The following is a 22930-nucleotide window of genomic DNA, read 5'->3' as shown; positions in this document are numbered from 1 at the left end:
AGCAAGAAGCGATTGGAGGGTTGGTGGATCAAAAGCAGAGAGGTGACATAGGTTTTAAAGTGTAGGAAGACGTTTTTTTTTAAACGGAAATGGCGAATTGTATTAACTTACAGCAGAGTAAACAAAAATAAAGGAAAAAAACTGAGCATGGTGGCAACTACCACTGCCCGTTTCAAAGGGGACACTCCTACCTTCCATCCATTCATCCATCCATCCACCCACTCACCCACCCATCCATCCATCCATCCATCCATCCATCCATCCATCCATCCATCCATCCATCCATCCATCCATCCAGAGTTGCATGGAGGAAGGAAAATCAGAAGCCTTTTCCTTCTTTCCTCCATGGGAGAAGCCATGGATGTGGTGGCTAGACTCTAGCAGCCACCTTACCATGTAGGAAGGAAAACTCAGAAGAGGCTTTTCCCCCATGAGAGAAAAGTGTGGCAGAAGTGACGTCAATTTCTCGATCAGGAGGCCATCTTGTCCGGGCAGCTTGTTTACAAACCGGGCGGCAGCAGCGGGCCGCGGCGTGCCATTTGAGGCATAGAGCTACTACTACCAACACTAGAAAAAAAGCGGCGGCAGCACTCCCATGTAACCCCTCTCCACTTTTTTTATAACCGTGGACGACAGCCATCTTGTTACTCCGCTCATGGTCCTCCGCATGGTCCAGGCGACCTAGACCAGGTTTAACGGCAGTTTGCAGCGTACTAATCTGGCAACCTCACAACTTCCCCCAGTATGGCCGCACGCTTCGTAGTGCGCGTCAAAAAGTTGTGCGAGGAATGGTGCTGCGGCTTGCTTCAGGTGCGGCGTAGGCCTAACTGCTCGAGTTTCTTGTTTTTGGTGGTGCTCACAGGCTGAAGTTTGCCGGCGTTCGCCCATATCTCAAGGTGGAATTGAGCACATAAAATCTTTTTGCGTGCCCGGATTTTAACGCCCTCGGCGACAACGATAGCACGGGCTGCGACAGTGCTCGGAGCCGTCGGGAGACCGCCACTGTTCACCGAGGACCATTCGCGCTGTTCGCCATTGTTTCAGTACGGCGTGCGCTGCAGAGTGTTTGTCGGCGTTTTGTGCGAACGTTTCGTGTCTTGAGCGTGTAGTGTGCGTGTGCCATTCGCGCTTCCGTTTCCATCGGCAGTGAAACCTCGTTGCTACTTATACATGTTCTTGCAACGCTCCAGCGATTGCAACTGCTGTTGATTATAATACAACTGCCAATTTTGTTTTCCCGAAATTGCGCTTGTGTTAGCGGCGGGGGCCATTACATGGGAGGATAGCGCTATTGTAAAGGAAGCAGCTGCGCTAGCTTTGTGCTTAGTATTCAGAAACTTTGTTGCATGCCCGTTTGAAGCGTATAACGTCTGAAGCGTCTGTGTTTGCCTCTGTGGCGTTCCTGGCTCAAGTGTATTCGTTCATATCGAGGTAAAGTCTGTATTTTTGATCGCGTGCTATCTTTAGACCAGTTTCCTGTAGCAGGTATTGCAGTTGCTTTTCTGGCTGAGGCCATGGTCAAGCAGTACAAAAACGGTTAAGCTCTAACTGAATTCGGAGGCCTTTTAATGTGCCCATGTTCTGTGAGAGTGTTATTTGTGGTAAAAAGCACTTAGTGAAATGAGGATCCACATATGTGCATTGAATTTCAATGATGCCTGTGGTTATGTTCGAGAAAAATAATTCAATGAGTTCATTACGTACAATAAGTTCACTTTCATTGCCTGTATTGTTGAAGACAAGTAAAGTGTGCTACTATGCAGTAACATTACAAGCTAGTATTTCATCAAGTAGCGAAAATTGGTGCGTACAGCTGCAGCTCTGCACGTTAAACATGAAATACAGCATTGAAATAATGCACAGCACTGTGCAACATACTGCAGCCACTGGGTACTTCTAAACTTCTAGAAGCAGTCTGAAAAGCTGCGGTCATATATATTATGCTCCAAACTAGATCTGTGGATGTGAAACATGCTGTGTTGCAGTGCTACAATGCGTGGATTTATGAATCATTCTTAAAGAGGGCCAGTCCTATTTGAAACATGTATTTCTTGGACCGTTTCTGTTGAGAAAAAGGGGTTCAGCATGGTTTTCCCAAGTAAAATTTCTGGTTTTGGGAAGGGGGTGACACCCCCACCGCCATATATCCTCTCCTGCCGTGCTACTATAGGCACTTCAGCCCTCTCTGTTTCTGTCACCTCTATGAGTGGCTCTTGGAGTTGTGAATCAAACGTCATTGTTGGCACGGCCACCTTTATGACCATATTCTGATACTACATTTTGCATTCAGGGTGAAGCACTCTAACTTTTTAATATATTTGCCCATCCTCACTGTTGTATGAGAAAGCATTCCTGGCATGGGCAGCCACACAAAGCATGTTATGAAGATAAATACAGTATTCAAGATCAAAAACAAAATACTACAGGATTTTTCTCGTCCTCACTGCTGTAGCAGAAGGCCCTGTTGACACAGCGCCCAAGCATACGTAATGGAGACAGGTTGCAACATTCAAAAACAAGAGCAGCATTAGAAGGCAGGCTGAACACTAAGCTGGGGCGTGACCATGCATGGCAGCATTGTTCACGACAGCCAAAAGCAGACATGTGCACGCTCATTCGCATAAAACTGAGAGGGTTGTGCTATCCACCACAGAGCGTGATTAAAGTGTGGCCAGAATGTGGGCCACTTTTATGGAGCGTAGCATGCAAACAACCCGACATCAAAAACCTTGCTCAGGCATGAAGACCTAAATTCATTCCGGCAAAGAAGGATTTCTTTACAACCTCATGAGCACGTTTGACAGCTGTCCAATAGAAAATCATGATGCTCTTATGTACAAAGTGTTTCAGAGGGCCATTTAAATATAAGCCTCATGCCAGCAAGCTGGACACTGAAAGCTTCCAGGGTAGCCATGTACGAGAACTTTTCAGGAAGCTTAAATATAAAGGCAGTACTTTACATTGCATTAAAGTGGGATAGTTCTTTCAGAAGTATCATGAAATACACAGCGTGATCCAAGGCACACAGCATAAGAAAAGAATGAAAGATGATACACGGCACAGAGTAACAAGTTCTATTTCAATGGCACCATGTGTAACAGTTTATATAAAAAAAAGAACAAAACAGCATGCTCTTCAAAGTATATATATATATATGCAAGATCTGGTGTTGTTTTCTTCTGCTATATTTTGGCAGCAGCTGTGTATATATACACAATTTAACTGAACTAAATTTTTTGTCCATCTTATCTGGTGAAATTAACCTTCTAGCCCTGCTGTTAACACGTACGAGGCTAGGATGAACCGGATGTAAGTATACCAGTATATTTCGCAAAGTGCAGCCTGGAAGGAACCCAGGGACACACATCTCCGTCGTCGCAAAACGACGCAGGCGAAAGCGACGAAAGACACTACGTACCATGGTGGGCCACCGCAATAAGTGAAAGTGAAAATTCCTTTCCGCGTTTACCGCAGTTCCGATAAGTGCTTTCGCCGAATGCTATTTGATTATGACCATGCAAGCCGGACTGTTTCGTTCGAACGAGAGAGCGGGGACGGCGCGGAGACGACGCGGCAAAAAGCAATAACTGAAAGGAGCTGGATGTCCCGCACGAACATTTCCGACGTCTCCCGTACGCGAACAACGGCCAGAAACCAAGCGCCACTCGCACTGGAGTCTCTTTAGGCTAGCTCATTCACGTGGTTTGAAGCGCACGCGCGGAGAAACGTAAACAAGAGAGCAGATAAAAATAAGAGCGCGCCCGGACAATATGGCGCTGGCTCGTTTCCGGCTACAAAAAAAAAATGTCACGTGATGGTCTCTCACTTAATTTTCCTTCCTACGAAACTCTTTGGCCGCCTTCACTTATCTCCACTCGGGCTAAGCCACCGGAAGTTGGGCGGCATGCCCCGGAAGTCAGCTTTTGGCAGTGCATGAAACCGGACCTCAGCACGGTTTTTAAGTTTTAGTTTCCGTTTTCCAACTAGCATTTTGTCTTTTCGACGTTGATGGCGCAAGAGGTGGGCATTGTCATGAAAAAAGACGAGAACGTCGAAAATAATTGGTTATTTGCGGAAAGGAAATGGCGCAGTATCTATCTCGTATATCGTTGGACACCTGAACCACGCCGTATGGGAAGGGATAAGAGAGGGAGTGAAAGAAGGAAGAAAGAGGTGCCGTAGTGGAGGGCTCCGGAATAATTTAGATCTCTAACGTGCACTGACATCGCACCGCACACGTGCGCCTTAGCGTTTTGCCTCCATAAAAACGCGGCGGCTGCGTTTTTATGGTATTGTCATTTTTTCTACGTTTTTAGTGTTGCACCCAAAATGGATTGAATCACTCGGCGGCAGCGAAGCGACAAGCGTGCTCGGCGGTCGTCGAACAAAATGCCCGCCGCTGTCGGCAGTGCTCAATTTAAAGCTGATAGCGAACTTTCGAGATAAAGCGTTACTAGAACATTCCGGAACGACGTAGAATCAGCTCTGCCTGGCTGCGATAAATCGAGTTAAATCTAGTCGTCTCTTGCGTCGCAAAAAAAGCGATAAAGTGGTGTGGCGGCAGATTTGAAAAACGAACAAATACTGAAAATATTCGCTGCATTACACCCCTCTCAAAGAAGCATCGACCCGATGCATTAAAACAAATGCGGCTAGTATGAGAAAAAACGCATCTTGCGAAAATAGAGCATAGAAATGAAGCTGCCTTTAGCGCGAATAATACGGCTTCAGACAGACTACATGGACAACTTCTGGTCGTACGCGGCGTCGCTGGGATGCAGTCGTTGTGTCAGGGATGACTTCATAATCCAGTTCACCTAACCGACGAAGAGCCTTGTACGGGACGAAATAGCGGCGCAAAAGCTTTTCACTCAATCCACGGCGGCGAATGGGCGTCCACACCCAGACTTGGTCTCCTGGCTTATATTCCGCGTTGCGTCTTCGTAGGTTGTAGCGTCTGGCGTCGGACCGCTGCTGATCTTTGATCCGTAATGGGGCAAGCCTTCGAGCTTCTTCTGCGCGTTGAAGGTAGGCGGCAACGTCGATGTTCTCTTCTTCTGTACCGTTGGACAGCATGGAGTCTAGCGTGGTCGTGGCCTCCCTGCCATGGACGAGCCTAAAAGGCGTCATCTGAGTGGTCTCCTGCACTGCGGTGTTGTAGGCGAAGACGACGTAAGGCAGGATGACATCCCAGGTTTTGTGTTCGGCATCGACATACATGGCGAGCATATCGGCGATGGTTTTGTTCAGGCGCTCGGTCAGTCCGTTGTTATGCGGATGGTATGCAGGGGTCCTCCGGTGGCTGGTTTGGCTGTAACGCAGGATGGCTTGCGTTAGTTCCGCCGTGAATGCTGTTCCTCTGTCCGTGATGAGCACATCGGGGGCGCCGTGTCGAAGAAGAATGCACTCCACGAAAAATTTGGCGACTTCTGCTGCTGTTCCGTTCGGTAGGGCTTTCGCCTCGGCGTAGCGGGTCAGGTAGTCGGTCGCTATGACGATACACTTATTTCCAGATGCTGACTTTGGAAAAGGGCCAAGCAATCCATGCCGATCTGCTGAAAGGGCCTTGAGTGAGGTTCATTAGGGTTCAAAAATCCTGCTGGTCTTGTGGGAGGGGTCTTTCGTCGCTGACAATCTCGGCAGGTTTTCACATAGTGTGCTACATCGGCAGACAGACGGGGCCAGTTATACTTGTCTTGAATGCGGCGGAGGGTGCGAGTAAACCCGAGATGTCCAGCTGTCGGCTCGTCGTGTGAAGCCTGTAGAACTTCTTCGCGGAGACAAGGAGGTAGGCTGTTTTGCTCGTTGTAAAGTTCTTCACAAGGACCTCATTCTGCACACAGAAGGAAGAAAGTCCTCGCTTGAATGAAGCAGGGGGTGAAGAAACCTTGCCTTCCAGGTATTCGATGGGGCCTCTTAGGTCGGGGTCCGAGCGTTGCTGCTGAGCAAAAGAGCTGGGGCCGATGGGTCCCAGGAAGGCGTCCTCATCGTCGTCCGGCGGCGGTGTATCTACAGGGGCTCGTGAGAGGAAATCGGCGCGAGAGTGCTTACGTCCGGACTTGTAAACGACGGTGACGTCAAATTCCTCGAGACGCAGACTCCATCGAGGGAGTCGGCCAGAGGGGTCCTTCAAACTGGCAAGCCAGCACAGCGCGTGGTGGTCGCTGACCACCTTGAACGGTCGTCCGTAGAGGTAGGGGTGGAATTTCGACGTAGCTAAAAAAACCATTGGAACCAATTGGAAATTTTCAAATGGAACCATTTGAAATTTCCATTGGTGTTTTTGGACTCCCAATTGGATCCAACAGGTCACACCTATTGTATACAATGGGTTCAGCAGGACTAACCAGTTGGATCCAACAGGTCACACCTATTGTATACAATGGGTTCAGCAGGAGCAACCAGCTGGATCCAACAGGTCACACCTATTGTATACAATGAGTTCAGCAGGAGCAACCAGTTGGATCCAACAGGTCACACCTATTGTATACAATGGGTTCAGCAGGAGCAACCAGTTGGATCCAACAGGTCATGCCCATTAGATACAATGGGTTCAGCAGGAGCAACCAGTTGGACCCAACAGGTCATACCCATTAGATACAATGGGTTCAGCAGGACCAACCATTTGGATACAAAAGGCCAGGCCCATTGTGTACAATGGTTTCCATGGGACAGACCAATTGGATTCATCAGGTCACACCCTATGGGTACAAAGGGTGCAGTGGGCCAGACCAATTGGATTTACCAGGTCATACCCATTGGGTACAAAGGGTACAGTGGGCCAGACTAGAGTCACTAAAATAAAGACAGAGCACCGTCACTGCAGCACGGCGGTAAGCAGGGGCGGCCATTTTGTTGTTTATCATTGTTGCCAGATTGCCGCTTCGGCGACCTCGCCGCTAACTTTGCCCGGCCATTTTGTGAACAACGCTGTTAGCCACCCTGCGCTGCGGCGGGTATCGTAGCCGTACGGCATGGAGCCGCTCAGATGCAACCGGTACAGCTGTTGCCTTCAGTTTATGCTTTCGTCGTGCGGAGCTGAAATGCTAGGAGGCGCGGAATCCCTGGTCACTGAGTCGGTCACCGGCAGCACTCGCAGCACTAGGACTACCACAGTTGCCCGACTGAAAACGCATAAGCCACAAAATGGCAGCCTCCATGAACCGTCGCAGTGTAAACAAATATCACGTGATGCAAACTGACCAATGATCGTGGCGGCGGCACAGAACAATAGGAGAAAAGAGTGCCGGTACTCTAAGTCTTTATTTAGTGACTCTAGGCCAGACCAACTGGATAACGATGTCAGGCCCATTGGGATCAGTGAGACAGACCAAATGCAGAATTAGTTGCACAGACTGTGACCAGTGGGTTGAATATATTAGATTTTATCTTGCACACTAAATCAATTCTCCACTTTGCCTGAATAGCTGAATCCAACAGATCCTAAAATAAATGGACACAACACAAGAATTCATTTAAACAAATCTTGTTCATGAGATGCAAAGCAAAAAAAAAACACTTCATCCCCTTTCCATTCACATTTCTTCTGCTCCATCGCATCTAGCTTCTTTTTGCTCCTGCCTGCGAAATGAAACCACCCAAGCCAAATTAGGACGAAAAAGTGAAGAAAATTTTGGTACTGAAGTTTAAATGAGTGTGTATCCTCTCATAAATATCAATGAAAATTTTACTTTACAGAGGTAGGCAGGTTATAAATCCTGCCACTTCATCCATAATCATTGTCCAGGCAGTAAAAAGCTACATGGACTCCGCGAAATGCATACTAGTACCATCGTGCAAACAAACAGGAAAATTCAAAAATTATTCAAAAATTAAATTATAAGTACCCCTTGGCCAGCTTTTCAATGTCGCCCAGCTTTTCGACAACAAAGCGGTTTAGCTGCTTCACAGCCACGTTGACCATGTGTGCAGGGACACCGTTCTTTTGAAGCCGCTCCCTGTAGCATTCTGGTGACATAGAGAGGAACAGTAGATTATTTACAAAAAGCAATCAGAGGACATTCGCTAAGTTTATCAATGCAAGCTTCCATTCTGCCTGTACTGTTTTTAGTAGATTTCCAAACTATGATGCAAACAGAAGGCGTGGTTGCATATTGCCAATACGCTCGTGCTTGCAGCTTATCCTTTGTATATAACCTTAAATTCACACGGGCACTCATTCTATCTTTTCCAACTGCCTCTTAAATTAAGTGGTGTCACAATGCTGTCCTTATATTGTCTTGAAATACTCAGCCTGGCTAACCAGAAAAACCTCCTGCACTTGCATTAGTTTGTATTATTTTGGTGGAAATTTATATTGAACTGTGAAGGAACAAATTGCCAAATGCTCCCAAGGAAAGCTTATTCTTAAGCACACAAGTCCAATTTGTTCTAGACTATCACAGTGCCGACATCACAGAAAAAATGGTGCTCACAAAGCATAATTTATTGCCATAAGTGTTGCAAAGAATAAACAGTACCCAGTATCAGGCTCTATACGCAGGATAGTGGAAGTCTAACAAGAGAAGTGCGATAGGTTTACAAATATCTATTGATGCTGAACCCCAACGAAATTCCCAACTTCAGTCAGTTTCACTTTCACAGTGGCAATATCAGTTTTGATAAAATAACAATTTCTAGAATGAGTTTCAGCGTTAAACAGTTGGTAGTTCACCTTGAAAAGTGCTATTCATGATTTCCCACAGGCACTTGTCCAGTTTTCTGTCAAATTCTGTCCACCTTTTTGGATGCTTTTACCGTGAAGTGGAGAATGCAATTCGATGAGAAGTAGTTGTGCTCAATGGACACGCTAACGTAATGTCCAAACAAAAGTGTCATGCAAGAAAACACAACCACAGCACAGTCAAAAGGCAACCAACGGTACAATTATGCTACACAAGTGTGTGTAGTCTCTTGTCCCATCTCGTGCACCCATTTCTGCTATGTTTGATATCCACCAACCAGCCAAACTCAAAACTGCTTACAAGAGGTTGCTAGCTTCCTATCATATATTGATAAAGAAAGGAAGCTAGCTACTTCTGTTTTACCTCCTGATCAATCCTTCCTCTATAATAGAAGGCAAAATGATTAACATAAATGCAGAGAAAACTGTCATCACGTCAGGTAGCAAAATTTAAGCAGTCGCATGCAGGGCTGCTTGCAGCTTGGATAAAAGCTGTAGAACTCACAATAGCACCCTTTTCCCTTCACATGAAAACATATTTGAGGCCCTTTATAAACAGGTTCATTGCATATCTTCTGTTGTGAGCTTGTCTGGAAGTTTCAGTACGTTGTGCACTGCACGTATCACTCTCAGGGTACCCCATGGGTTTCTTCCCACATTTGGTATTGATTCTGAATTTGATTCTTTTGATGTCTAGACTTCCATTACCAACTGCACTGAAAGAAAAAAAAACTGAAGGCAAAAGCTATTACACATAATTATGTCAATATGGGTGCAGCTACATACACAGAAAACTGCAAACATTTTATTTCCATACAATCCATTGCCTTATCTATTAGCACTTACGTAAGCACACACTTTCATTTTGGGAAGAATAGGATTTAAAACCATGCCAAAAGCTTTAAAAGTTTGTGGGCAGCTCACCGACACAACCATAGCAGCAAGAGCAAAGAACAGATCAAAAACTGCACTGAACAGCAGTCCGTACTCACCACGCATCACTGCTAATTTCACAGGGCTCAGCGCAGTCTTTCTTGGACGGTCAGGATATTTTGGGCAATGTCTGCCTGTGGAAAAGGGCGTAATAGAATGCAGCGGAGAAAAAATAAATAACTTTGTAAAAGCTTCACCAATTCAAAAACCATGGCGAAAAGCAGTGCTATGTTATTACCCTGAAGGGAACGGTTCCGTAGTGCTGCCACACCCCAGATCACTAGCAGCAGCTCTTTTACAAACATGCTGTCTTTGGGCAGCTGCTGAATTCTTACCCAAGCACTGTTGGATATTTGGATCCCACGTCCAATGTCCACCTGCAAAGATAAAAAGAACAGATCGTGTGTTCTACACATGCTCATTCACCATGCCTGTATCTTCCAACCTGTGTAAAAAGGAGTATTTATAACTTATATTTATAAAGGAGTGCAATAACTGTTTTTATCATCATGCATTGACAAAGTTTGAAATAAAAAAAAGTATGCCATGGATCTGCTAAAGTGGACATACTGAGCAGAAACTTAAATGTTGGCACAGGTAAATTTCATGTACCAGTGTCAAAATATTAGCAAGGGCTGCAAGAGCATGTAAAGCATGGACAATTATTCAATAGAACTTTGATTTGGTATGCACAATACAAAGCGAAATTAAAGTACATTCAAGATATAAGATGCAGCTATCTGCAGTAATGTTTAAAACGTTACAATTGCATCAGTAAATCTTGTCCAATTATGTTGAAACCACATTCAAATTGTTTCAGGCTTTTGAAGAAGCATTCAGGGATACCATATCATCTTGACTGGGGAGATGTGGGGCCGCATTTGAGACTGCAGCAGTCTCTATTTCAAGGGGTGCCGATGGTAGATCCGCCTTGTCTTGAGGCACTGAAGGCATACTCTTGACGGCTTGGGCATTAAAGAAAGACCCTAAAAACATAGTAATACACCTTAATCACAATGGTGCACACATGCCAAGAAGCACACTATAAAACTTTGAAAACCAATGTATTCACTACATAACATAAATGCAAGAAGGGGCCCGTTGTTTTTGAATTTTGCATCACGAGAAAATCGGGCAGTACAAACTAGGCAGTATTTTTCGGGTTCATATTTGAGAATGAATTTGGTGAATGAACATAAATTAAATGTTTGTTCAATATTTTTCTTTTTCCTGGCACACAACATCCTACCAATATCTCTGTTATAGCATTCTCGCTTCTATAAAAATGCTGCCTCAATTTACCTACTGAAAAAAAACCACATAATATACAAGCATCAAAGGTAATTAAGTTTGAAAATTTCTTGTGATAAATACACCTGCTAATTTTTATGTGTATCACCGAGCTTTATGCACCGGCAAACTGCAACATCTGTGTAGTTTCGGGTAGAACTATGGTTTAGCCAGATTTATCTCTGAATCTGCTCAGGCTTTCACCAGGAAATAACAGGCCCAAAATAAAAGCTCTACGGATGATAAGCCACCATGTGGCAGGCATACTGAAAGACTGTAGTGTACGACATTATTAATAACCTTTGTCTTTCAAGTGTGGTTCAAATACACTACATTGAATGCCAGCACCACGCTAAAATTAGTACAGAGAAATCAAAAAGCCATCATACCCAGCTCATCCATTTTTCCTATCACTTTCTCCTGAAGTCTCTCATTCAGGTCTCTGAGTTTTTTTATTTCCGAGTCTTGCTCTTGCAGGCGTTTCCTGAGGCTGCTCACCTCTGCCAATGCAGCTGACAGAGGATTTTGTTCTGTTTTTTCATTTTGACGCAGCACTTTTTCTTTTTGCTTTCCAAAGCCTTTAAAAGATTTTCTTTATTGGCAGTTTTCTGCTTCTTAGGCTCCTATAAATAAACAAAACACAAAGAGATTTCTCAGCTTCAGACTCTCAAGAGCCCGACAGTTTCTGTGTATTGAGGAGCATACATACCACCTCGCGTTCCTCTTGCTCACTCGAGCTGGAATCTACAATTCGCCTGAAGCGAACACGACGCTGCCTCACTTTAGTTTGCAGGTCTTCTTCGGAGTCTGAAACATTGCCGCACAGATCAATAAATTGCAAGTAAAAATGCATAGGGCTTCTTGACGCTGTAGCAAGTGAAAATGCATATCGAAAAATGTATTTCAAGAGCGGAGCGGAAATGGAGGCAATTAGTAGCAGACACATCAAATACATTTTATTTCTATGCTGAAGATTAAAACCTAGAGTTCCAAAAAATAAAAAAGAGAGCACATATTAATTACACTTCTTTTGATGCACTGACATCACACTGTCAAATAAATAAAATAAATCAGTAAATTTCGGTTCTGAAGCAGTGGCCTGTTATGTATGGCTATAAACTTACAAAACAATTCAAAAGTGCGTTTGCGAAGTACTTTTCATTTTTTATTCTTTTTATTTTTATATTTTTATTCTTAAAGTGCATCTAGGCCTGAATATTCCAAATGAAATTGTGGATACAGGAATGATAAAGGAGCACGCCTTACCTTAACCAGCAAAAAAATGAGCTCATTACCAAGTCCTTAACTCTGTCAACCAGATTACAGCCTTAACAGATATGCAGTAATGCTACCGCTGTAACAAAAGCCGCTCTTCAGTAGCCTTAATCGTAAGTTTATAGGCCACTTGTTGGCCACGCGGTCGACTCCCACAAAACACGTGTTCTCCCACTGATAGGGCAGCTTTTAGCTGTCAAATTTGTGGCCGGCCATTACAGAAACAAATGCCTTAACAGCTGCGTCCTGTGAAGTGCACACCAGCCACGCTTTAATGATTTATGTCTTATGCGTTCTTACCACTATGTATGCGACTCACGTTGACCGATCAAACAACCTTCTTAGAGACTCATGCGTTCATACCGCGATATCTGCAACTCACGTTGCGCGATCAAGCAAATTTTGTAGAATAGTGTGTTGCAGTAAATTTAGCTGCCCATCAGTTACTCTGCAATGCGCTAAGAATGTCTCTACCGCAGGCACATAATAATAACAGGTCGAACTTACCTCCAAGCAGCAATATGCGGGCCTGATAATAGTCCGACGAGCCATCCTCCTCAATCCATTTTACAAAATAAAATGTAGACGCGTAGTCCCCGTCAGCCCTAAAATCAAATTTTTTTTATGTATTCTATAGGGACGATGGCACAGCGCTTATCGTCTTCATACCTATCGTAGGCATGCGTGCCCATTGTGCCGACAGCCAAAAAAAACTTCCGCTAAGGCTCACGAGGCTGCTACAGTGACAAACTGCCCGCTATGAATGTTGTCATTGGCTACCGTATTTTTTTCTCGAGCGGCAGCGCCACCTAGCCTAAAACTCCCCTCTTTTTCTTTCTCTCACTTTTTTTTTAAATCTGATTTGCCAGCAGTTATCAAAATTTTACCCCTCCCTTGACTTTTTTCAGGAAACTTTTAAAATCTTCTTTGTTAACACAACATTTATAGTATTTGGGTATGTGCCATTGTGTGAGGTCAACAACAACAACAACACACTTCTCATTTAATCAGTAGCAATGACAATGCAACTGGTACCAAAGCGCCAAGGCATCGCACAAAAAATTATTTTTTCTCGCAAATTTATCACTCGAGGTTCAATGCCTATGATTGCTGGATTGACCTTTCTGTGAATGCGGCCGAACTAGCCAAACCGAGCTGTAGTCATAGCCGAGGTTCACTGTAGCTAGGGTGGCCGAGGCAACATCGGCAACATGCCAGCAATGGAAGCTCCCGGCAGCAGTGGTTGTTGCTCCGGAATCGCGATGGCGCGTCCGCAGAAGCGGCAGAAGCGAGGAAATTACAAAGAGTATTTAAACCCTGGCGCAAAGTTCCAGCTGCCGAAATCGACACATTACTGGCGCAAAAACCGTCAGCAAGAACGAGGCGTAAGTACGAACGTAAATAATACCGCATGTGGCCACCCGACCAGACGAGATTTCGTCGAACCTTAGATTTCATGTGGCCACTACTCGTGCTTCCGAACGCCGCTGACTGATTCTTTAAACATTGTTACACAGGAACTTTCTGCAGCAGACAATGTAGATAGTAAGCTGCAATCGCCACCAGAAAATATTGAGGAGCAGGCACAACGGACGAAGAAAGCTGCTAACAGCCATTCGCTGCCAGTGACTGTGAACACGCCACGCCGGGAGGCGCATTCAGTTCAGCGGTACAGAACTCCGGTTCTGTTAGCGAGCCGGATGCAGACGATGGACGTGATGATAACCTGGTGAGTATAGGACGCGATATAGGTTTGACATCATGAATTTCCACATATGATGTGGCAAAGATTCAATATTGAAGCCTTTATCTGGAAAAAGCCATGCCCTGTCATTTTTTGTAACCTTTCCTCTGATAGGCCTTTCTTATCTTTCCCGCCTGAATGCGGCGAAATGAAGTGCGTGCATTTGTTTAATTTTCAAGCCTGGACTCCATGTACGCGAAAACTCACGCGAACGCGAAGGCGACGGCGGCAAGCGACGAGCGACGCCGTCGCGCGAAGCAAAATGCATGTGTCGCTTGCCGTGTCGCTCGGATCTGCACCCACAGAAAATTTCGCCCGTCGCCCGGAAGTTCCCCACGCGACTGGCCAATCAGAGCCCCCCAAAGCCGTTTCCGGTTTGTCCACGGTTTCTCACGGGCACATCTCACGAAACCAGCCCGTCGTCTTGGTCATCGCCACCGTCGAGAAAATATTTGGTTTTGTAGCTGAGAGGCAGACCCGCACGATTTAAATAATTAAAACAATCTACTTGTTGGGTGCGGAGGGCTAACACCATTTGGAGCGGGCTACGCGAGCGGGCGTACTGCAGGGAGAGATGCGTGTCGAGCCGCGGGTACCGGCGCTCGATCCACCGTGCCGCTGCGCTCCACCTGTGCAGAAACACTCGCGGCGCGCATTCTCAGTGGTATATTACAGTTTGCTCACTTACAGTCAGGTTGCGGTGACAGTTTATGGGAGTGTTTTTACTAAGCCGGAGTGCACAGGCACCGAACGAAAGCACACCTCCCCCGTGAACCCGTGATGTGACTTCGTCTCCGCAAGCACGCCTTTGGCTATCTCCACTGCCGCTACACCGCTGCCGTAGAGGAAATATTCCTTTGGCCCTGACTATGAGGCACACTCACAAAATTTTAAGAGAGAGAACAGGTTACGGGCGTGTTTCTAAGCTTGAGTGCGCAAAGCACGGAATCCGCTGCGCACGTCACGGGTTCGCGTCGCCTGCCGCCTTCGCTTGCATGGAGGTTGCCCACAAGCGACAGAGCGAACGCCAGCCGCCGCCGTCGTCTTCGCGTTCGCGTGAGTTTTCGCGTACATGGAGTCCAGGCTTTATTTGTGACTTCGAATGTTCTGCTACTATTTTTGCTTGTGCTGATGGAAATGGTTGGTTTATGGGGGTTTAACGTCCCAAAGCGACTCAGGCTATGAGAGACGCCGTAGTGAAGGGCTCCGGAAATTTCGACCACCTGAGGTTTTTTAACGTGCACTGACATCGCACAGCACACGAGCCTCTAGTATTTCGCCTCCATCGAAATTCGACCGCCGCGGCCGGGATCGAACCCGTGTCTTTCGGGCCAGCAGCCGAGCGCCATAACCACTCAGCCACCGCGGCGGCTGATGGAAATGCTATTCTGTTGTGAACACTGGTTATTCTATTGCAAAGTAAGGGCTTCATTATTTCATGCTGTCTTTGGATAGCTGTTTACTTCGGGCCCCCGCTTTCATAAAAAAAAAATGCACGAAATAAAACTTAAGTGGCTTCTGCACGAGAAATCATTTTTGCATTACCCAAATTATGTAACTTTTTTTGTGTTGCATTATGTTGCAGAAATACTTGTACAAACATGCCCATCTGCCTCTCTCACTGAGACTATGGTATGTTCAAATAAGTAAAAGATACCTTCTCTGTGTGTGCAGGAACACCATGCCCAGAGTGGGAGCACAAGCCCGAGCTCAAATGATGCTGCACTTAGCAGTCTTTTCCGAGATATTGTGTCATCCAAATTGGCAGTAACAGAAGGTGACATGCTCTTAATGGTCCTCAGGTATGCACTCAACTCGAGGCTGACATTTAGTGCACTTCTCAGCCTTATTGACATGGTCAATGCATTTTTTGAACGTCCTGTTCTGCCACATTCGAAGTATGAACTAAACAAGATTTTTGAAGACAGTGGGACAGGAATGTCATTTCATTATTTTTGCCCACAGTGCACAATTTATGTGGGTGAAGCTGTGCCAGGTGTATCCCTTCACTGCTGTGAATGTGGTCAGCCATGTGGAACATCTGCCATGGCAGATGCACCCTTTTTTGTCCTTTTAAATCTGCCATAACAGTTATGCAAATTTTTAGAAAACTCCACCCTTCTTGATTTGACAAAGCCGCTCAAGTTGAATAGTACCTTGTCTGACATTTATGATGGCAGCATGTATCGCAGCTTCGTTGATGCTACTAGTCAAGCTGGCCACAGAATCAGCTTCACACTGAATGCAGATGGCAGTCCTGTATTCAAGTCGAGTGGCACATCGATTAGGCCTATCCAACTTATGATTAATGAGCTGCCACCGTCAAAAAGGATGAAAAATTTGGTGTTAGCAGGTCTCTGGTTTGGAAAAGACAAACCCCACATGGGCATCTTTCAAGGTGCCTTTGTGGAGGTCATGAACAAATTATCGCAGGAAGGATTTGACCTTAACTATGAAGGCAGAAAACAAAACTTTAAGGCCTTCTGCACTTGCTGTGCTGTTGATTCTGTGGCCAGAGCCCCCATGCAGGGCGTAACTCAGTTTAATGGATACCATGGCTGCAACTGGTGTCTACAGAAAGGCGAAAGGGTTGGGCGAGCAACAAAATACCCAGTTGAAGATAAAGACAGTGCCGAAAGGAGTGAGGAGCAGATGGTGTCGGATATGGAAACAGCAATAGTCGAGGGCAGACCTGTCAATGGTGTCAAATCTTTCTCCCCACTCATCAACATGCAGCAGTTTAATATAGTCTGGAGCTTTGTTCCAGACTATATGCACTGCATGTTGTTGGGAATGGGGCGGCAGTTTCTGGACTTGTGGTTTGAATCGCCTGGTTCTTCATTCTATTTGGGTCGCTCTCAGGCTGCAATAGACAAACGCCTAATGACCATTGCACCTCCCAGAGATGAGAAACGCACACCTAGACCTACGAAAGAGAGAAGATGGTGGAAAGCGAAGGAGTTCGAAAACTGGCTGCTTTTCTACAGTGTTCCTGCGCTGGGGGGCATCTTGAGCAGTCAGTACTTGCAGCACTGGGCATGTCTGGTGGAGGCTGTACATATCATGCTGGAACCCAAGGTGTCATTTCCTGACCTTACTCTCGCAGAGACCCTTCTTTTGGACTTCTGCGCCCATGCTCAAATCCTCTATGGAAAAGAGTGCATGACATATAACATGCATCAACTTCTTCATATTGGAAAGAGTGTGCGACACTGGGGTCCGTTGTGGGCTCACTCTGCCTTTCCTTTTGAGGCGGGAAACGGCACCTTGAAGGAGGCTGTGAAGGCTGCCAATGGCATTCCTCACCAGGTATGCCGTGTGTTGCAGATTGAAGGAGTAGTTGAGAAGTGCATTAAAATTACTACTCATCAAGGTGCCATCCAGTACTGTGCCTCACTAGACACAGCATCAACACAGAAAAGTGTATCCATCTCTGGGGGGTTGCGCTTCTTTGGTCGAGGTAGGCCATATGTCCCTTCAGGCAGCACAACAAACAAGGAGCTTGTGGCCGAAAACAGTATTGAGTATCCTCGTTTGTTTCAATGTGGCCGTATATTTACCGGCGAAGGCTATGCCAGGAACAAAAAAACGAATAACTCTCTGGTACAGCTCCCAGATGGCAGTTTTGCTGTAATTGTGCGCATTGTCAGTAGTGGTCAAATATTTGCTGTTGTGCAGCCTCTGAAATCCAGGGTATTGAAGTATAACACGGTTGAGATGAAGCACCTCTATAAAGTTATTTCATTCTCCTAGAAACGTGAAGTTGTGCCATTTTCTTCAGTCAGTAACATATGTGTCTTCATGAACGTTGGAAGTGTATTTATTTCACCGGTTCCTAGTTCCTACACCCTTTAGCCAATTACATTTTGCTTATGTTTGGTCAAATGTTTTGGGGAATCCCCCAAGGTGGAGTAAATTTGTAATAAGGCAGTAATTACTCATTGGCATCCACCCGAATGCAGCCAAACGGCTACAGAGGAAAGCTATACAGCTTTCTCAGAAACTTCATAGTTAAAGAAAAATTCTTCCTGGTCCGAGGTTCGAACCCGGGACCACCACTTCACCAGAGCAGTCACTCTACCAGTTGAGCTACCCGGGACGGCAAGCTTATGGTTTCTTAGGTTTCTCCTGAAAGTGTACCTGGGCTACTACAAGGCCATAGTGTAGTGCTCAAGATTTCGTTCAGGCTATGAGGGACACTGTAGGGGAGGGCTGTGGATAATTTTGACCACCTGAGGTTCTTTAACATGCACTAGTATTACACAGTACGCATGCACCTATCTGTTCGCCTCCATCGAAACATGGCCATGGCACCTGCGTCCTTGGGATCACTAATCAAGCCCCCTAAACGTTTAGCTACTACGCCTTTTGATTAATTTGCATCATCTGGGAAACATTAATCTGAGGTAACATTCTACAGCATGTTGGTATTCTTTAATATCGCCACCATACGTATGACCACCAAAGTCCAAATTAACCTAAAAACTCGTGTTCAAGCTGCAAAACACCTCAGCCACTGTCTATCACAGTTTTAGGGAGTGAATATTTTTTTATATGCAGGGTGTGCGTGCGTGCGTCCATCCGTGCGCGCATGTGTAGAGAGGAATTTAGAGTGTAGAACACCTTCTTCAGGGTGTGTGTGTGTGTATATATATATATATTAATCGATTTTTAGGCTAGCTGTTTATAACTGATGTAATGTAAATCTTTTACAATTGAGCAACCATTTGAAGTGATTGCATTTAAATGCAGCTTGTGATATAAGTGCATTCCCGAGACCATTTTGACCCCTTCACGCCATTTCATCAAACTTTGCTGTTCACCTGCATCTGATCTCAATTTTTCACTCTTCATCTGCTCCATTTGCACCATCAGCATGTATCAGCACTATTCTGATACATTTACTTTCTGCTGCTCCAGTCTGCTTAAAAACGGCAAATTGATCAATAATGCACCTTACCTGCATCAAAAAGAAGACGCAGTCACGGAAAAATGACTATTTTTGGAACCATTAAGGGTTTCAGTTGTCAAGCTATATACTAAAATGTTTCCGCAGTAGGTAATACGGGGTGGGCTGGCTTGTGGTAGAATTCAGCAGCCAGTTTTTTCGCGCATATAGAGGAAGGAAAGAACTCAGGAGAGGAGGTTAAGTCATATTTTTTGAAGCCGGCTCCCCCCTACTTGGCTGCCGTCTCAGCACGCTTGTGCATGCGCAGTAGGCACCGTAGCAGACGATGCCACTGTGCCTAGCGTTATTGTTGGCTGCACCTTCGGCCAAAGACTCCCAGTTGTCCTTGCGAAAGGGCATGACTTCTGGCACACTTTTTGGCGTGCAACTTGGATAGCGAGGGCCTCTCCCGAGTTTTCCTTCATTCATGTTCACGCGTCATGTCAGTTGCATCAAAAGGGTGCATGTCAGTCAGCCCTGAAGCGGGCTGAAGAAGTCATATCTTCTGTGTTGAAGAACAAAAGCTTGGAGCAAAGCTTTGCTGGAACAAGGGAATTTCAGCCATGCTGATATCACTTTGTGAGCTTGATGAATTTGTAAAAAAATTCCAAGAAGCGTTGCGATAGTGCCAACATGAAAAAAAGAATGGTTCAAGGACCGTGGCCTTTGGACGTTTAGTCAAGCATTCTTGGCTGAACTTGCGTGCAAGACAGTGGCAGCATTAATAAAATGTTTTTTTTGTGAGCACCTTCTGTTTTTTTTTTTCATCGTGGCTACACATGGATGAACCTGATCTCATTATAGTAACAAACGCTTTTGGGTGACTAATTTTTTCTGTTCATGCTGCTCCCAGGTTGCTCTAGAATTACCGTTCTGATGCAAAGGTGCTACAAAATGAATATTTTTCTGCTCCTGAAATGGCTGGACCACCACTGCTAATATCATCCGGGGTGGATCTATGAGGTACTCTTGGAGGAAGACTGTGTGTGGGATATTATATCGCACATTTCTTAGACTTGGTATGGAAAAAAATAATTAGTGCGAATCCGGATTTTTCATTGAAGACATACTTTAGGATGCCCCCCCCCCGCCTCTTCTTTTCCTCTTATTGAATTCGTCCCTGGTATTGCCATGAAAACTAAATATGCAATGTTGATACAAAACAACTGGAGCTTTTACACTTTTGAATGCTTTTTTTTGCTGAATGCTCTGCATCTTTGAAAATCTTCATCAGTGTGCTTGTTCCAATTTTTGCACTTTTGTACTTATAAAGTTGTACTAATGTTGTAAAACTGCATTCTGTAATATTGAACCAAATGTGCAATATTTATATTGTGTGCCATTTTCCACTTTCTCTTGAAAGTGCTGTGATGTCCAACATTGTATATTTTAAATGCGGCTTTGTTTTGTATTGAGGTTAAGCTTCATTGTGTAAATTCATATTTTGGACACAACTGTGTCATGTGGAATTTGAAAATAAAGATTTTGAATACGTGCATGCACGTAAAACAATTACTGTTGTTGTATGTCATTGTTACTTTACAAATCTGATAACAAATTCAGTTAAAAAAAATTAGGTATAACTCCTGGCATCAACAGGATCAGCTGTAAAAGTACATAGCAATATGACTGATTTAAGACACATTTTAGGTTTTCTTGCCTATTAGAATATGCGAAAAGGTCTTGGACTTATTCAAAGTAATTAGCAACCTGTTAAAAATATGCTTTTAAGAAAAAGTAGTGGTTCACTTGCAAAATTGACAAAAACAAATTTAACTGGATTCATTGTGCTAAACTCAATGGCTGCAAAGTTAGGAGATGTAAATAAGGATCAAATGGAGCAGGCTAAAACAAAATGATCCAATGAGCACTTCAGTGGACACAGGCAAATGGGTGAGCAGCCAAAATCTCGGAGATCAACTCGCAATGACTAATGCAGGTGGGAGTCCTGATGGATGTGAAGAACCAGTTGGGAGGCCAATTGGACTTTTTGCTGGGAATCGGGATTCCAACTGGAACCAGTTGGGCTACTGATGGGTCCACTTGGACTGCCCAATTGGAATAGAAGTTCCAACTAGAACCATTTAGAGGTCCAGTTGGACTCTCCAATTGGAACCAAGATTCCAACTGGAACCAGTTGAGTCCCTTTGGATCCGGTTGGAGGTCCAGTTGGACTGTCCAATTGGAACCAAGATTCCAACTGGAACCAGTTGAGTCCCTTTGGATCCAGTTGGAATTACAACTGGTTCCAATGGTTTTTTTCGACTGGGAGCCCAGATGATGGCAAGGCACTCCTTCTCAGTGGTCGAATAGTTAGCCTCGGCCTTAGAAAGGGAGCGGCTAGCGTATGCGATGACTTTCTCCAGCCTGTCGATTTTTTGAACGAGGACGGCGCCTAGGCCCACGCTGCTTGCGTCGGTATGAACTTCAGTATCGGCGTTTTCATCAAAATGCGCAAGGATCGGTGGGGACTGTAAACGACGCAGAAGTTCCTTGATGGCTTCTGCTTACGGTGCTTCCCATTTAAACGGCACGTCTGCCTTCGTCAGTTGGGTCAGGGGCTCGGCGATGCGCGAAAAGTTTTTCACAAATTGTCGGTAATATGCGCACAGTCCGAGAAATCTGCGCACTGCTTTCTTATCGGCCGGCGGTGGAAACTGTTCAATAGCAGCTGTTTTCTGCGGGCCTGGCCGTACTCCTTGCTAACGATGTGGCCTAGAAACAGCAGCTCTTCGTAGGCAAAGTGGCATTTCTCTGCTTTCATGGTTAGGCCAGACGACTTGATTGCGTCTAGTACTGTTCGAAGTCTTTTGAGGTGCTCTTCAAAGTTCGAGGCGAAGACAACGACATCATCAAAATATACCAGACAAATTTGCCACTTCAGGCCTGCCAGCACTGTATCCATTACTCGCTGAAGCGTCGTTGGTGCGTAACAGAGACCAAATGGCATCACCTTGAACTCAAACAGCCTATCCGGAGTGATGAATGCTGTCTTCTCGCGATCTCTTTCGTTGACCTCAATTTGCCAGTAGCCGCTCTTGAGGTCCATCGATGAAAATTATTTGGCGTTGCAGAGGCGGTCCAGTGTGTTGTCGATGCGGGGGAGGGGGTAGACGTCCTTCTTTGTTATGTTGTTCAAGCAGCGGCAATCCACGCAGAATCGAAGTGCGCCGTCTTTCTTTCTCACTAGAACAACCGGTGCCGCCCATGGGCTGTTTGAAGGCTGGATGACGTCGTCGCGAAGCATTTCTGCGACTTGGTCCTGGATGGCATGTCATTCTCGCGGTGACACACGGTAGGGGCTTTGACGGAGAGGTCGGACGTGTTGGTCCGTTATAATGCGATGCTTGGCAATTGGCGTCTGTCGCACCTTCGGCGATGTCGAAGAACACTCACTGTAGCTTTGAAGCAGATTGCGGATCTGGTCTTGTCTGTTCCGGTGCAGGGCTGGGTTGATGTCGAAAGTGGGCGAGTTCTCTAGGTCCGGCGAATCTTCTGCGGAGGTGGTCGGAGAGGGCGAAGGAGTCTCGTACGTCGGATATTTCGTCGAAGAAAGCAATCGTCGTTCCTCGGTTAATGTGCCGGTATTCTTCGCTGAAGTTAGTCAGCAGTACTTCGGCCTGGCCATTGCGGAAATGTGCGAGGCCTCTTGCGGTGCTGATTCCTCGGTCTAGAAGCAACTGCATGTTCCCCTCGATGATGGCTTCAGCGTTAATGGCTTTCGTGGCGCTTACGGTCACGATAACGCTTGATCGGGTGGGACGCTCACTTCTTCCTCGAGGACACTGAGGGCAACGTGATTTTCCCGAGTTTTCATCGAAGCGATGGATTCGTCCGTCGAAAGCGTGATCAGCTTGGATCGCAGGTCGATGATCGCCTGAATCTCATTAAGGAAATCCAAACCCAAGATCACTTCCCGGGAGCATTGCGGTAGCACAACAAAGGTCGCAGGATAGGTATGTCCCTTGACAGTCACTCGCACTGTGCATCGTCCGGATGGCGTAATGAGGTGGCCCCCTGCGGTGCAAATTTGTGGGCCGTCCCAAGCCGTTGTGAC

General features: G+C 45.6%; 1 protein-coding gene and 1 pseudogene across 3 annotated transcripts; one reads left to right on the top strand and one right to left on the bottom strand.

Annotated features, from left to right (window-relative positions):
- Nucleotides 1-7473: 7473 nt before the first annotated feature.
- LOC144109848 (BEN domain-containing protein 5-like) lies at nucleotides 7474-12915 on the bottom strand (annotated as a pseudogene). Its single transcript, XR_013309636.1, has 9 exons — nucleotides 12689-12915; nucleotides 11616-11713; nucleotides 11405-11529; nucleotides 11296-11348; nucleotides 10463-10602; nucleotides 9855-9993; nucleotides 9676-9750; nucleotides 7848-7968; nucleotides 7474-7581 (listed from the first exon to the last, which is right to left on the bottom strand). The product of XR_013309636.1 is annotated as a BEN domain-containing protein 5-like (transcript).
- Nucleotides 12916-13382: 467 nt separating this feature from the next.
- Nucleotides 13383-20335, top strand: LOC144110296 (uncharacterized). 2 transcript variants are annotated; one of them, XM_077643148.1, is made up of 3 exons: nucleotides 13383-13566; nucleotides 13699-13910; nucleotides 15600-20335. In XM_077643148.1, the coding sequence occupies exon 3, from the start codon at nucleotides 16107-16109 to the stop codon at nucleotides 17676-17678; it is 1572 nt and encodes a 523-aa protein (XP_077499274.1). In that variant the 5' UTR covers nucleotides 13383-13566; nucleotides 13699-13910; nucleotides 15600-16106; the 3' UTR covers nucleotides 17679-20335. Both variants share the same exon structure in this region, with proteins under 2 accessions (XP_077499274.1, XP_077499275.1).
- The last annotated feature ends 2595 nt before the right edge of the window (nucleotides 20336-22930 follow it).

Source organism: Amblyomma americanum, chromosome 11 (genome assembly GCF_052857255.1).
Source record: "Amblyomma americanum isolate KBUSLIRL-KWMA chromosome 11, ASM5285725v1, whole genome shotgun sequence".
NCBI classification, from domain to species: domain Eukaryota; kingdom Metazoa; phylum Arthropoda; class Arachnida; order Ixodida; family Ixodidae; genus Amblyomma; species Amblyomma americanum.
Note: the sequence above shows the minus strand (reverse complement) of the source record. Positions and strands in the feature narration are given on the sequence as shown.

Excerpts from the sequence above, each read along its gene's own strand:
- LOC144110296 (XM_077643148.1), top strand. The coding sequence starts at position 16,107 with ATGTATCGCAGCTTCGTTGATGCTACTAGTCAAGCTGGCCACAGAATC.